The sequence below is a fragment of the Tricharina praecox genome (genome assembly GCF_024521635.1).
Source record: "Tricharina praecox strain CBS 144465 chromosome Unknown BZA05scaffold_22, whole genome shotgun sequence".
NCBI classification, from domain to species: Eukaryota; Fungi; Ascomycota; class Pezizomycetes; order Pezizales; family Pyronemataceae; genus Tricharina; species Tricharina praecox.
Genome location: NW_026250424.1, coordinates 539,604 through 551,635, shown reverse-complemented (window position 1 = coordinate 551,635; position 12,032 = coordinate 539,604). Strand labels below are relative to the sequence as shown.

General features: G+C 55.9%; 5 protein-coding genes across 5 annotated transcripts; 2 read left to right on the top strand and 3 right to left on the bottom strand.

Annotated features, from left to right (window-relative positions):
* Positions 1 to 1,312: 1,312 nt before the first annotated feature.
* Positions 1,313 to 2,707, bottom strand: BZA05DRAFT_438073 (Fcf1-domain-containing protein). The gene is made up of 4 exons (XM_051486476.1): positions 2,415 to 2,707; positions 1,983 to 2,331; positions 1,867 to 1,922; positions 1,313 to 1,789 (listed from the first exon to the last, which is right to left on the bottom strand). The coding sequence occupies exons 1-4, from the start codon at positions 2,552 to 2,554 to the stop codon at positions 1,750 to 1,752; spliced, it is 585 nt and encodes a 194-aa protein (XP_051337175.1). The 5' UTR covers positions 2,555 to 2,707; the 3' UTR covers positions 1,313 to 1,749.
* Positions 2,708 to 3,324: 617 nt separating this feature from the next.
* BZA05DRAFT_406020 (uncharacterized protein) lies at positions 3,325 to 6,177 on the top strand. The gene is made up of 5 exons (XM_051484461.1): positions 3,325 to 3,787; positions 3,847 to 4,847; positions 4,904 to 4,936; positions 5,001 to 5,222; positions 5,290 to 6,177. The coding sequence occupies exons 1-5, from the start codon at positions 3,570 to 3,572 to the stop codon at positions 6,114 to 6,116; spliced, it is 2,301 nt and encodes a 766-aa protein (XP_051337174.1). The 5' UTR covers positions 3,325 to 3,569; the 3' UTR covers positions 6,117 to 6,177.
* Positions 6,178 to 6,963, bottom strand: BZA05DRAFT_406017 (transmembrane proteins 14C-domain-containing protein). Its single transcript, XM_051484460.1, has 4 exons — positions 6,801 to 6,963; positions 6,650 to 6,711; positions 6,393 to 6,588; positions 6,178 to 6,319 (listed from the first exon to the last, which is right to left on the bottom strand). Exons 1-4 carry the CDS (start codon positions 6,801 to 6,803, stop codon positions 6,263 to 6,265), a joined length of 318 nt encoding a protein of 105 aa, XP_051337173.1. The 5' UTR covers positions 6,804 to 6,963; the 3' UTR covers positions 6,178 to 6,262.
* A 180-nt stretch (positions 6,964 to 7,143) lies between these two features.
* On the top strand, positions 7,144 to 7,795 carry BZA05DRAFT_420790 (DAD family-domain-containing protein; the record flags this gene model as incomplete). Its single annotated transcript, XM_051485663.1, has 3 exons — positions 7,144 to 7,368; positions 7,435 to 7,492; positions 7,575 to 7,795. The coding sequence occupies 3 exons, from the start codon at positions 7,144 to 7,146 to the stop codon at positions 7,793 to 7,795; spliced, it is 504 nt and encodes a 167-aa protein (XP_051337172.1).
* A 285-nt stretch (positions 7,796 to 8,080) lies between these two features.
* Positions 8,081 to 10,868, bottom strand: BZA05DRAFT_406011 (pyridoxal phosphate-dependent transferase). Its single transcript, XM_051484459.1, has 7 exons — positions 10,081 to 10,868; positions 9,984 to 10,017; positions 9,841 to 9,915; positions 9,682 to 9,758; positions 9,513 to 9,608; positions 8,442 to 9,455; positions 8,081 to 8,378 (listed from the first exon to the last, which is right to left on the bottom strand). Exons 1-7 carry the CDS (start codon positions 10,477 to 10,479, stop codon positions 8,307 to 8,309), a joined length of 1,767 nt encoding a protein of 588 aa, XP_051337171.1. The 5' UTR covers positions 10,480 to 10,868; the 3' UTR covers positions 8,081 to 8,306.
* Between the last annotated feature and the right edge of the window lie 1,164 nt (positions 10,869 to 12,032).

Sequence of the window (12,032 nt, the reverse complement as noted above, 5' to 3'; positions counted from 1 at the left end):
CCTTGGCGAATTGTTGGTCTTGCTTCGTTCATCACCTTGCTTCTTGCCGCAGCTATACTATCGATAATCTGGGGCTCTTTTGTTTTGGTTTCATCATCATAGAATTCGACCTTACTGGATCATGACTGTAATCTGGGGGCTTCGCCAACGATGTGTTGCATAGGACCGGCGACAATCGAAGCTCCCGGATGAGAGTCCCAGTGTTCGACATAGTCCAGTCCATCCGTTCTGAGCCTCGGACTGGACTGGACTGTATCTTGGTAGTCCATCCGGGAAAGGTGTTCGGACGGACTAGTCTAAAAAACATAGAGGCCAGGACGGACTGTAGTCGACTGCAGTCCGCGCCCAGTCCACAGAGTCTATGGACTAGATGGACTACTTACACGCAGTCTGTCCAAGTGGCAGTCCGGACTACCTATTTCGAACACTGGTCAGTGGTCACCGGTATCAGGGAGCACAAAGAATTACCCATCTTCTGGCGAGCTAGGTACATACCCAAAGGTGATCATCATGAGATTAGTTGACGAGACCGAGCGGAACCTAGTTTGTGGTGGGAAGGGATGGTATCGAAAACGACCGACGCCTAACTACCGTTTCGCTGTTCCCTTGTGTCCTCGAGCATTGAGACAAAAGTGTTCAAATACAGGAAGCCGGAGTTTCACAGTGGAGAAAGCGACCAAAGCCAATGAAGCAAGCACGCTTCCAAGTTCTCACCGCCATGTCCAAGACACAATCCTAGGTATATAGATCTAAGAAAATGTTACAAATTGCTGCCCCCAACACCCCATCCCCATCCGGAGGAATAGAGTCTCACATTAGACGAGGAAGCACCGCACCGACCCGCAGTCTCCGAGCCCTTTTTCCATGTGACGGGCTGTCCGTCTCGGTCTCCCCTCCCTCCCCGGTCTCATCCAGTGTTCGACATAATCCGGTCCGGACCGTAGTCCGGCTTGGACGGACTGCGTGAAAGTAGTCCGTCGGACGTCCAGTCCACTGATTTCGTGGACTGGGTCCAGACTGTAGTCGACTGCAGTCCGTCCTAGCATCCATGTTTTTTGAACTACCTAGTCCGTCCGAACACCTCTCCCGGACGGACTGTCAAGATACTGTCCAGTCCAGTCCGAGGCTCAGGACGGACGGACTGGACTAGATATGTCGAACACTGGGACTCTCATCCGGGAGCTTCGATTGTCGCCGGTCCTATGCAACACATCGCGGGTGAAGCCCCCCTGCAGCGGTTTGGGGAATCGAACAAGAAAATACCGAAGCCGTAGGGCTTCTACTATAGTTCCTGGTTAAGCCAACATATGTACTTCGACCAACTGTCATCGCAGCTAACATGCTCTCGTTCTTACTCTAGGTATGCCAAAGCCGAAACGAAATGATATCAGGCAGATATCCGAAGCCAATCGGAATTCCGAGATTTGCCATTTTTGAACCCGCTCTGCCGTTTTAAGAATTAAAACGCACATTAGGACCGAATCATGACTGATCACTCGGTCATATCTGACGCGCCGTGATTCTCCGGGTTATAAGATACGTGGACAATGCCTGGCTACATCTTGAGTATGTACTGGTACAGAGGCAGACCAGGCAAGATCTGAGAGCAAAAATCCCTAGATTTCGAAAACAGAAAAGGACAAATCCCTAATAAACGCCGTGCTGTATGATTCCACCTTTTCCCCGGGTGCCCACGTGCCCCGTCGTAGTGAGTCGACACCGCACCGCCACCTCCCGTTACAGTGCTCATTATTTCTCGGGAGCATCCGGTAGTCGTTCGATCGCGTATCTGCAGGCAGGCGCACGGACACGGTCAGTCATCATCCATCAATCCTGTCAAGTGACGCTGGGCGTTGGGATACTCACTTTCCAGTACCACAGCTCATTATCGGCACACCGGGGATCTTCCGAATTCTCCGTTTCTGTTGGACACGTTAGCTTTATCCTCCCCTTTCCCCTTGCTCCCGTGAAAGGAAACTCACCAGATCCACATCGTTCGTCGCCACAATGTAAATTTTGTTCTGCATGACACGGTTGACGATGCAGTCGTCGGCATAGGTGCCCTTGTGGTCGCACTTCAACCTCTCGAACCTAGGATCTCTCGCGATCCTGAGCGCGATGCGGTATCTAGGACCCAGCTTCTCCAACTCCGCCATCACGCAGTCGGTGATCACCGGCGTCGCCTTGGCGTACAAGCAATCCATCATGGCCTGGATCAGCTCCAGCTTCTTCTGGATCGAGAAGTTGATGAAGTTGGTATCGACCAGCACCGAGTACGGCGGCCGCAGCGCTTCGTTGTATTGGAAGAAGAGGGAGGATGCCACTTGAGGTCTGATTTTTTTCGCCCGCCGAATCAGCAATTCGCCCTCTGCACCCCACGTACGCAGACGGCAAAGTAGGAGAGAAAAACTCACATCTCGCGCACTATCTCGCTGACATCCTTCTTCTTAGCCGCATCCGCCTCCTTCTCTTGGTTCTGCTTCAGGCGCCCATCGCGCGACGAGATCATACGCTTGACCTGTGCGAACTTTCTGGTCTTCTTGGCTTTCCCCATTGCTGTGACGGGACGGGACGGTTCGGGGTAGTTTTCGGAGGCGACGGAGGTTGTGCGGCGAAGGGTGGACGTTTCGGACGGTCGTGGTCGTGCGAGCGTGGTCCGTTTCCGTAGTGGTTGTGTAAGGTGGGAAATGCTGGACGTCGCGAAAAGCACACCGCTAACTAACTTCTGTGGTGCCGCCAAGCATCGCGAAAAATCGATAGGCTAACGGAAAAACGTTCTTCCATGCCGCGCCTCCACAACCCCACCACCCGGCTGCACAGGCATATCTTGGCGGAAACTGCGATGGCTCGCCGGTTTACTCGTATGGAGTAACTTGTTCGAGAGTTCGAGAGTTCTACCGATCGCTCACTGGTGCCGGTCTACATAGCTTTAAAGTGTGCCAGGGACGAGAGCTCCGACGCGGGATACCGGGTATCACGAGCTCCGAATCGCGATTTCACAAGCTCCAGCTGGCGGGACATGTATTTCCCCTCTCACTCCTGTGCATACTAAATGAGCAGTTCATTGGATGAATTCCGTGGCCACCATGAGCAACCCACCGCGATATTAGTAGTTCGTTGGGCGGATTTCATGGCCGCCCTGATCATCACGATCATAAGCTAACACTCTAAGAGTATTCAGCCGGGGATTACTGGAATAGAGTATTTCCCGTGCATCGTACGGTGACGGATGTACCTATGGGTGAATGCGATGCATGATGATTAAACCAAAAAAAGTGGGGTGGTCGTACGGTGCAAGCACTGATGCACCCCAGTTTTAGGCACCCCAGCTTCAGGCTTCCCAGTTTCGAGAGCTGCCCCCCATCCCCCACGCTGAAGCTATATACCAAAAACCACATCGAGCAACTTCACTGCCAAATAGAGCCCCAATCCGGTATTCCTCATACAAACGCATGATGCACGCTTAAACACGTCTGCCTAGGAGGCTCGGTCCATGTGGCCTGCTTCCGTGCCGTTGGAGAACGTCTCATGCTCGGTTCTCTATAAAAAGCAGCGTTCTGCTCACCCATATGAGAGCCAGTTCGACAGCCAGCAGCTCGGAAAACATCAGTTGCCTACCTTCTACCATCATCTTCAGCTTTACACCGAGTTCTTCTTCAATCATGGCGTCCGAGCATGATATCATCCACCGGCAATTAATCCCCATCAAGGACCTTCCTACCCGCTCCGTGACCATCTATCCCTCCCGTGCAGCCGTGGTCCGGGACATCGAGAACATCGAGATCAAGGTATCTATCTCCCGCCTTCCAGCACTCTTTCCGGTTCCCGGTTTTGACGTGGCTTCTGGACCGGCTGCAATGAAATCACCATCTCGGGTCTGTCGATGCACCTCGACCAGCACAGTCTGAAGGTGGAGGGCCACGGCCTCGGGGCCGCTCTCATAGCAGACACGATAGTGAGCCTCGTCAGGGCGGAAGAGATCGGCTTCGACTGTGAATCCGAAGACGAGGAGGACGCGGTGATGCAAGTTAGTCTCTGGAGCGACGAGCTCAAGGAGGCAGTCGAGCAGGCTAGAGTCCTGGAGAAACGGCACGAAGGTGTCGTGCGGAAGAAGATTGCGGCAGAGAACCTGTTCAAAAATCTCGAGATCAACACGAGTTCGATTCTCATGGAGCATAATGGAACCACTCAGTTCTCCGAAATAGTCAATATGATCATGAACGAGTCCGAGAAACTTTCGGCGCTGATCGAAGGGTTCGAGGAAGAGATATGCCAGATGAAGCCGGTCCTTAAGGAGGCAAGGAACCGCCGCGATAAACTCGAAAAGAAATTCCTCCGGGGTGCCGAAGGAAAGGAGTGGACACGCAAGCGGGAAGAGCTATACAAAGCGAGAGAGAATCCCAGTTTCGGTTATAATGTCCAAATAACCATCGAGAAGGACAGCTTTCTAGAGAGTACACCCTCGATTGCCGCCGAGGCCTCGACTAGCAAGCGGTCTCGTCCGGACGACGACGAGGCACCAGAAGGAGCCACATCCTACCTGCGGATCTCGTACATCATCGGTTCTGGGGTCTCGTGGGATCCGCGCTATGATCTGCGCCTGGACACCACGTCTGCAACTGGACATCTTGTGTGCAGGGCTGGATTCTACGCAACAACAGGCGAAACATGGCGCGACGCCAAAGTTACGCTTTCAAACAGTCAATCCACGTTTGGCGGACTCGGCGATAAAGCGCCGCTGCTGTCCACGTGGGCTGTCGGCCTCCAACGGAAGGAAGATCGCTATAAAACAGGTGGAGCCAATTCTTCTCCGGAAGAGAAGCGGCCAGCTCCGAGCCTTCCCCCGGGTGCGTGGAATCTCTGCATTTATGCCCTTCTTGTATATGTATTGACACCGATACAGCAAACCCTCGCAATCGCGCTCCGAACGTTGTCAGTACGTGGAATCTCTGCATCTATGTCCTCCTTGTACATGAGTATATGTATTGACACCGATACAGTACCTCCTGGCCCTCGAGCTTCGCAAGATTACCAGATGCAACTCATGCTGTTGGAGCAATCGAACAAGAAACGAATGATGCTGGCACGACAAGAAATGGACTACAGCGCGCAAAAGTCCCAAGCTGCATATCCGAATACCGCGCAACTGCCCAGCTTTGGGGGTCCTCCACCTGTGCATGCTGTTGGGTCCGACATGTTTGGTGCCTCAGATGAATTGTTGGGCATGGAAGAAGCCCTTCCCGCTTCGTCCAGTTCAATCTCTGACTGGCGGTTCTTCCCGTTCTCTAGATAACTTCGATTTCGACTCCTTCCTCAACAGTGAAGAGACCCCCTTCTTCGGTGGGGAGAAGCAGCCTGAGCAACAGCCGGGGCAACAGCAGCAGCAACAGCAAATGCGCGAAGCCTCCAGCACAGCGATCACCTACGGCGTAATGGCGATATACGAGCTGCCGGGCACACGCACGATCGTGTCCTCGCCGCAACTCCGGCGGCACGTGATCGCGGAGATGAAGCTCGGCTCCGTCGAGTTCAACTTCCACGCGGTACCCAAGATCCGGTCAGCGGTGTACATGAGTGCGCGAATCCCGAACATCTCGTCATTTGCGTTGCTGAAGGGCCCCGCCGGGCTCACGCTCGACGGATCGTTCATGGGGAGCACCAACATCCCGCGCTGCTTCCCGGGCACCTCCTTCGAGGTCGGCCTGGGCGTCGACCAGAGCATCCAGGTCATGTACGCGAAGCCCGTCAAGAAGGCCGCCAGCCAGGGCATGCTGGTCAAGGAGCAGATCGTTACGTATTCAAGACAGATACGCGTGCATAGTTTGAGGCCCGGGATTTCGAGGCTGCGCGTGCTCGACCAGGTCCCCGTTTCCGAGGACGAAAGGCTGCGCCTGGTGATTCTCAAACCGAAGGGGCTCAGGGTCGTGGGTGATGAGGTCAAGGTTGTCGTGCCGAAGGGTGTGGTGGCCATTCTGGCGAGACTGAAGATGGGCGGCGAGGTCGAGTGGGATCTCGAGTTGCCCGAGGGAAGTCATGTCACGTTGGATCTGGAGTACGAGGCGAAGTTCCCGATGGGCGATGAGATCGTGGGTACTCAAGCCGAAGGCTGGGCTTGAAGGTGCAGCGCCGGTTTGTGGGATTACGACATCAACGAATCGAATTGAACTAAACCGAACACAATTGCCTGCTTGCTTGTTTGAGATCTGTGCACATCAACCCCACCCCACCCCCACCCCTTACCATGCCCTGCTCCGCCTACCACCTACAACCTCGCGGCATTCTTATACTTCATCCCGTAGTAAAACAGTCCATAAGTCGCCTGTCCCCGTCACAATAATTAGCACCCCTCCCTCTCTCCCTCTCTCTAACACCTCCATTCCACCACAACTCACCAAAACACTCAACCCAATAGGCAATGGCTTCCCCGTCTTGACGGCGCGCGGGAAGCTGCTGCCGGCGAGCACCAGCGACGCTAGAAGAGCGGTCTCGACTCCGTATGGCTGCCCGTTGCGGATGCGCAGACCGCCGTACGTGTATAGCGCGCCCACGCCCATGCCCGCTACAAGAGAGGGGACGGAGCCGGTGCGGCTGTGGGGTGGGCTGTTAGTGGGGTGCGGGAGCCGGGAGACGGGGACTGGAGGCAGGTTACACGTAGCCCATCGTGCCGCCGAAGGCGCAGAGCAGGCCGAGGATCAGCGCGGGGAGGTCGGCCTGCGTAGGTACAGATACAGAGGTCAGCGGGTGCGCTGGATAGCCAGCCAGTGAGGCGCGCGGGGAGAGGGAGGAGGGGGAGGGGGTACCATTGTTTTGCTGTAGGTATTTCCGTGAAGGTTGTAGTTGTAGTTTTGTAGTTGGAGCTGTTTCGTATGTTCCGTATGTCGTCGTTATCGTCGTTGTCGTTGTAGCTCAGCCGGCGCGACGGCCGGTATTTAACTCCGAATCCCGCTTGTGCGACCTCCCCCACCCTTGTCCCTGCACACAAGCTGTCGACCTACGCTACTCTAGGCCGGAGTACGCAACGTATCCTCACGCAACACCCGCACCCGCCCAGCAACACCGTCGTCGCCGTCACCACCAGCTTCAGCGCCCTCCCAAACAAACAACCTCACCGCACCTCACCACCGCACCTCACCAACCGCAACGATGACTTCCCGCGCCCCCGCCGCCCGCAAGCCTGCCGCCGCCTCCCCCTCGGACCCCTCCACCACCGCCGCCTCGAGCGAGCCCTCATCGCAGTCCCAGAATCCACTGTCGATCCTGCGCACGCTCACGTCGCGGTACAGCGAGAGCACGCCATCGCGCACGAAGCTAATCGATGCGTTCCTCGTGTTCCTGGTTGCCGCGGGGGTGCTGCAGTTCGCGTACTGTGTTGTTGCTGGGAATTATGTTCGCCTCTCCGCCCTCCGTGTGTGTGCTGAAACTGAAGGACAATAGCCGTTCAACGCCTTCCTCGCGGGCTTCTCGGCGACTGTGGGGCAGTTTGTTTTGACAGGTGAGTCTCCCATTACTGTGCCCACCTACCCGTCTACAGCTGCGGAAATCGACCGGCCAGCTAAGACAGTACCGTGGGACAGCTTCACTGCGAATCCAGTCCAACCCCGCCAACAAGGCAGACTTTGCCGAAGTGTCGCCGGAGCGGTATGATCTCCCCTACCACCGCCACTGCTACGGCCACGACAGGAACGGCAAGAGGAGCGGAAGAAACGACAGTGCTGATAAGGATTACAGGGCCTTCGCCGACTTCGTCTTTGGCAGTGTGCTGCTGCACTTTTTCTGTATCAACTTCATCAATTGAGCCCTGAGCTGGACGCGCGGCGGATTGGGATGGATGCGGTTTATGTTTTTTTTTCTTGTTCGTTTACACTACAAGCGGGGGAGGAGGGGGAAGGGGGAGGGAAGAGACAGAGGAAAGCAAAGCAAGAAGGAAGAGTGGAGGGAGGCAAAAACCATGGGCGTTTTTTTCTTCTCTGGTTCATATCGAATTGGGCGGCTGGCTACCAACTATTAACTACCAAAGCGAGGCCTGACTGTTTGAGAGAGAGAATCATTGAGAGAATCATTGACACATTCTAAACTATTGCTCTGCTTTACATACTCTAAAAAATTACAGTAACCCAGCCCCAGCCCCAGCCCCAGCCCCAGTCCCAGCCCCTACATACATCATATCATATACCTACGAACTCCGGGAACAAGGCAAAAGCAAGCAAGCAAGGAATGATGCTTCGAGAAGCTTGCTATATGCCGAAAGAGAGAGAGAGCTAGCTAGCTAGCCATCTGCGCCGCGTGGACACTTCATCTTCTGCTTATTAGTTCTCGATCCGGAAGACCTGTCTAATGGCCACACCGAACCGCCTGATCGCCTCGACCATAGCCTCGGACTGTGCAAGCCATTAGTATCTCTCTTCCTCAAGCAACAAGCAAAAAGACCATGGTCAACCTACCGCAGCAGCCGCAAACGTAGCGCGGAAGAAAATCTGTTGCAACTCCGCCTCTCCATCGGCGAGGAAGTAGCTACCAGGCGTGATCAGCACGCCGCCTGCAACGGCGGTCTTAAACACTTCGTCCTCGATACTCTGGACACTCCTCTTCCCAAAATCGGGGTGCTTCGAGACGTCCAGATGCATCCAGTGGAACATGCCTGCCGCGGGTGGCGTCCACGAGCAGATCTCTCGCGGCAGGTGGTCGTCGCACGCCTTCATCAGCACGTCGCGACGCTGCGTGTATTCGACGCGGAGGTTGATCAGCCAGTCGAGGTAGCCGCCGTGGCCCCACTCCTCGTCCACGAGGCGGTGGAGGATCACCTGTGAGATGCCCGCGGGGTGCTGGGTCGAGACCTCGGCGTGCCGCTGCATGCGCTCGCAGATCTGGTCGGGGGCGACGACCCATCCGCAGCGGGAACCGGGCGCAAGAACCTTCGAGAAGGAGTCGAGACGGACGACGCGGCCGTCGACGTCCATGCTCAGTAGCGAGGGGATGATGGATTTGAGGAACTCCTTGTGGTTTGCCGGGAGGGGTGCCGGCGGCTGGCCCGGGCCGGTGTACGGCTGCATCTGGAGGAAGTAGTAGGGCTCGTCTTCGATGATCACCAGATCGTGCTTCTGCGCAACGGCGTAGATTTTCCGGCGGCGCTCGGTGCTCTGGGTAGCGCCGGTCGGGTTCTGCCCGGTGGGAACGGTGTAGACGAGGAATGGCTTGCGTGCGCTGCGGGCGGCGACGTCCCAGGTGGTCAGAAGCTCGTCGAGCGCGTCGGGGAGCATGCCTTCGCTGTCCATGTCCACGCCGATAAACTTGCAGCCGAGCGGATGAGAAGTCTCGACCGCTGTGGCGAAAGTGTAGTTCTCCGAGATCACGTAGTCGCCCTTCTCCAGGAACATGCGGTAGACCATGTCGAGGGAGGATGTGCTACCCGCGGACAGCGTGCATCCCCAATCCCGGTATGGCGGGTTGTGTACGATCTAGGTAGTCCGAGTCAGTGGAGGAGGAGGCCAGCCAGTCATCATTCGGTTTCGCACCTCAGTGTGCTCGGTGACCCATCGGATCATCTGCGCAGCGCCGGACGACTGGCCGTAGTTCAGCGCGATTGACAGATCGTAGGCCGACTTGCCCTCCTTGACATCATGTTTGCCGATGTGCATCGTTTTTTCCGGTCGTCTTGGTTTCAGCCTCCGAGAAGTGTCCGACGGCGGGAACCTTGATGTCAAAGTGCTCGAACGGGAAGTAATCACTCGACGGGAGTCCTCCGCCCAATGAGATGATTCCTTTTGTTTGCCCCCGATATCAGTATCGTTCATGCTTCGCCAGCCTCCTCCTCCACCGCGCGCGCGGGTTGTGTGTAGCTACCTGGGTTGGCCAGGTGTGTTGCTAGACTCTTGAGCACTGTGGACTTGCGGGCCTTGCTCTCCGCGCTCAGACGATCTGTAGCACCGAGTTGAGTCAGACACACCAGCGGGGTTCACAGCATCTGGATCGGACGGATTCCATACGGTCGAGCCGCTTAGCCATGGGCTTCCATGGTGCCTGTGCAGCAGCAATGTCTCAATGTCTTGCGTACGACCCCATGAACAGTTGGGGATGACTCACGGGAGACTTGAACAGCTCGCTACTGGTAGCCGCCGCTATTCCTCCGTTAAGCTTTCCGGCCTTTGCTCGTCTTCCAGGGACATCTTCGCAGGAGAAGGGAGCGGGAATGGTGACGCCGGCAGTGTCGGAGATTCCGTAGACCTCACAGTTCTGGACGGTTGCTGGTGGTGGTGGCGGCATTCTGGGAGTGTGGTATCCGGATATGGCGGGGGAGAATGGAGGGGTGTGGACTGGAGGAACTGGCTGGAGGATGTTGGCAGCGGAAAAAAAAATGTTAGGAACGGCGCTGCTCTTTATCGGCGGGGGAGGGGAGGAATGATCCTTGCTTTTGATTGTCGTGGTGCGCGGGAGCTGGACAAAGGGTCCGTCGTTGGACATCGGAGACTTGGAGTAGAGCATGGAGCTAGAGTCAAAAAAGGTGGGCCAATGCGGAACACCGTCTCTCCCTAAGCTCCTCAAGGCCCATCCGCATGCACAGGCGCTCTCCCCGAGTTCCTCATCCTCATTCTCATCCACCCACCATCTTCGGCTTCACATTGCATGCTGCAACATAGAGGGCTTCAATTCGTCGATACCCGGTCGGCATTTGTCACCGCTTCACCTCCTTCCATATGGTGGCTCCTCCCCTTCCCCCGTGACCCAACGCGGCAACCCACCTGCCACCCGTATCGAGACGGACTGGGACCGACTAGGACGGGACCGGCGTGACGGGACCGGCGTGACGACACCAATACCCCGCGGATATGCGCGCCTTATGGACGCTTCATTACTATCCCGGTGGGAGGATCTTCTTCTTCGTGTCCCCCAGCATACATAGAGTACATAGGCCCCATATATACTCTACATAGGGTGCTCGTAGCTCGACTCCACATGCACACACCGCCCTCGGCAATGCCGACGCAAACCGACAGAGACCGCCGGTGAGCCCACCACGGCAAAGAGAAGTGAAGCAGTTCATGTATTCCAAGTATTCTCGGTGCCGGCACTTCGCAAGAAGGAGGCCATTCATTGCAAGGCATGCATCCAAGGTAACGAGACGATCGTCAACAGCAGCAGCAGCACCGGTCAGCAGCAGCGGAGTTTCTGTTTGCCGGTGATTCCAGCTCTATATACTATGGAAAGGCACTTAATTATGATCCTATGTAGAATAACAAGTATGTATCCGTTTTGCCTTGTTGCGACCTGCATGCATGCATGGAGCATTGAAGCTATCATGCCTAGGCCTGCATAATCAGTTCCCATCCATCGAAGCTTGGCGGGCGAGCGGAACGTCGACTCTCGAGGTCATATTTGTATTCGCGTCGGCTCGGCAGGACAAATTGATGAGCCGGTCAGTGGGGTAGAGTGGTCGGCATTCCAGACGGTCAGTGGGGTAGATAGAGTAGATATATAGACTCGCACATAGAGTGGTCAGCATGCTTGACGGAAGCACCGGCCGCCCGGGAAAGCGCGCATGAGGTGCCAGGCCTGGTAGGTGATCCGCAAGAAGCCGGCATGCGGGGTGGGCGAGTCACTCATGGCGGATCACTCGCGATGACTGGGACTTCGCTGCCTTGAGAAGTATATATCATAGGAAATGTGTCCCACCGGAAGATGGCTGCGATCGACGACTGGCGGAGAAGTGCGATCTGTATCCGACAGCGGCCCCCTTACCCGCTCGTTTGATTGATAAAAGCCTTGCGACGACGATGCCTACCGGTATGTAAGTAAGAAGAAGACAAAGTACTTAATGCAGCGATACCTTCAGGCAGGACCCACATTTTTTCTGCAGCATGCCAGTGCAGATTTGCGCGGCTCGGCACTGGTTCAAACATCAGTCTGGACCCGTCCCTGCATTCCCGAGATATTCTTGGTTCCACTCCCGTCCAATTGCAATCCGTTTCATTAAAAAAGCAGAAGACGGGTTTGGGCCACGTGCGGCTGCCGCCCAGCATCCATCTTTTGGTGGTGGT

Excerpts from the sequence above, each read along its gene's own strand:
- BZA05DRAFT_438073 (XM_051486476.1), bottom strand. The coding sequence starts at position 2,554 with ATGGGGAAAGCCAAGAAGACCAGAAAGTTCGCACAGGTCAAGCGTATG. Across the intron at positions 2,332-2,414 it reads AGCGAGATAGTGCGCGAGAT|ACCTCAAGTGGCATCCTCCC; the intron begins GTGAGTTTTTCT and ends GAAAAAAATCAG. Across the intron at positions 1,790-1,866 it reads ATGAGCTGTGGTACTGGAAA|ATACGCGATCGAACGACTAC; the intron begins GTGAGTATCCCA and ends GCCTGCCTGCAG.
- BZA05DRAFT_406020 (XM_051484461.1), top strand. The coding sequence starts at position 3,570 with ATGAGAGCCAGTTCGACAGCCAGCAGCTCGGAAAACATCAGTTGCCTA. Across the intron at positions 3,788-3,846 it reads ATCGAGAACATCGAGATCAA|GACCGGCTGCAATGAAATCA; the intron begins GGTATCTATCTC and ends ACGTGGCTTCTG. Across the intron at positions 4,848-4,903 it reads AGCTCCGAGCCTTCCCCCGG|CAAACCCTCGCAATCGCGCT; the intron begins GTGCGTGGAATC and ends ACACCGATACAG.
- BZA05DRAFT_406017 (XM_051484460.1), bottom strand. Across the intron at positions 6,589-6,649 it reads GGCGGCACGATGGGCTACGT|CCGCACCGGCTCCGTCCCCT; the intron begins GTAACCTGCCTC and ends CCCACCCCACAG. Across the intron at positions 6,320-6,392 it reads CTATTGGGTTGAGTGTTTTG|GCGACTTATGGACTGTTTTA; the intron begins GTGAGTTGTGGT and ends TGACGGGGACAG.
- BZA05DRAFT_406011 (XM_051484459.1), bottom strand. The coding sequence starts at position 10,479 with ATGCTCTACTCCAAGTCTCCGATGTCCAACGACGGACCCTTTGTCCAG. Across the intron at positions 10,018-10,080 it reads GCGAGCTGTTCAAGTCTCCC|GCACCATGGAAGCCCATGGC; the intron begins GTGAGTCATCCC and ends GCTGCTGCACAG. Across the intron at positions 9,759-9,840 it reads AACACACCTGGCCAACCCAG|GAATCATCTCATTGGGCGGA; the intron begins GTAGCTACACAC and ends GGCAAACAAAAG.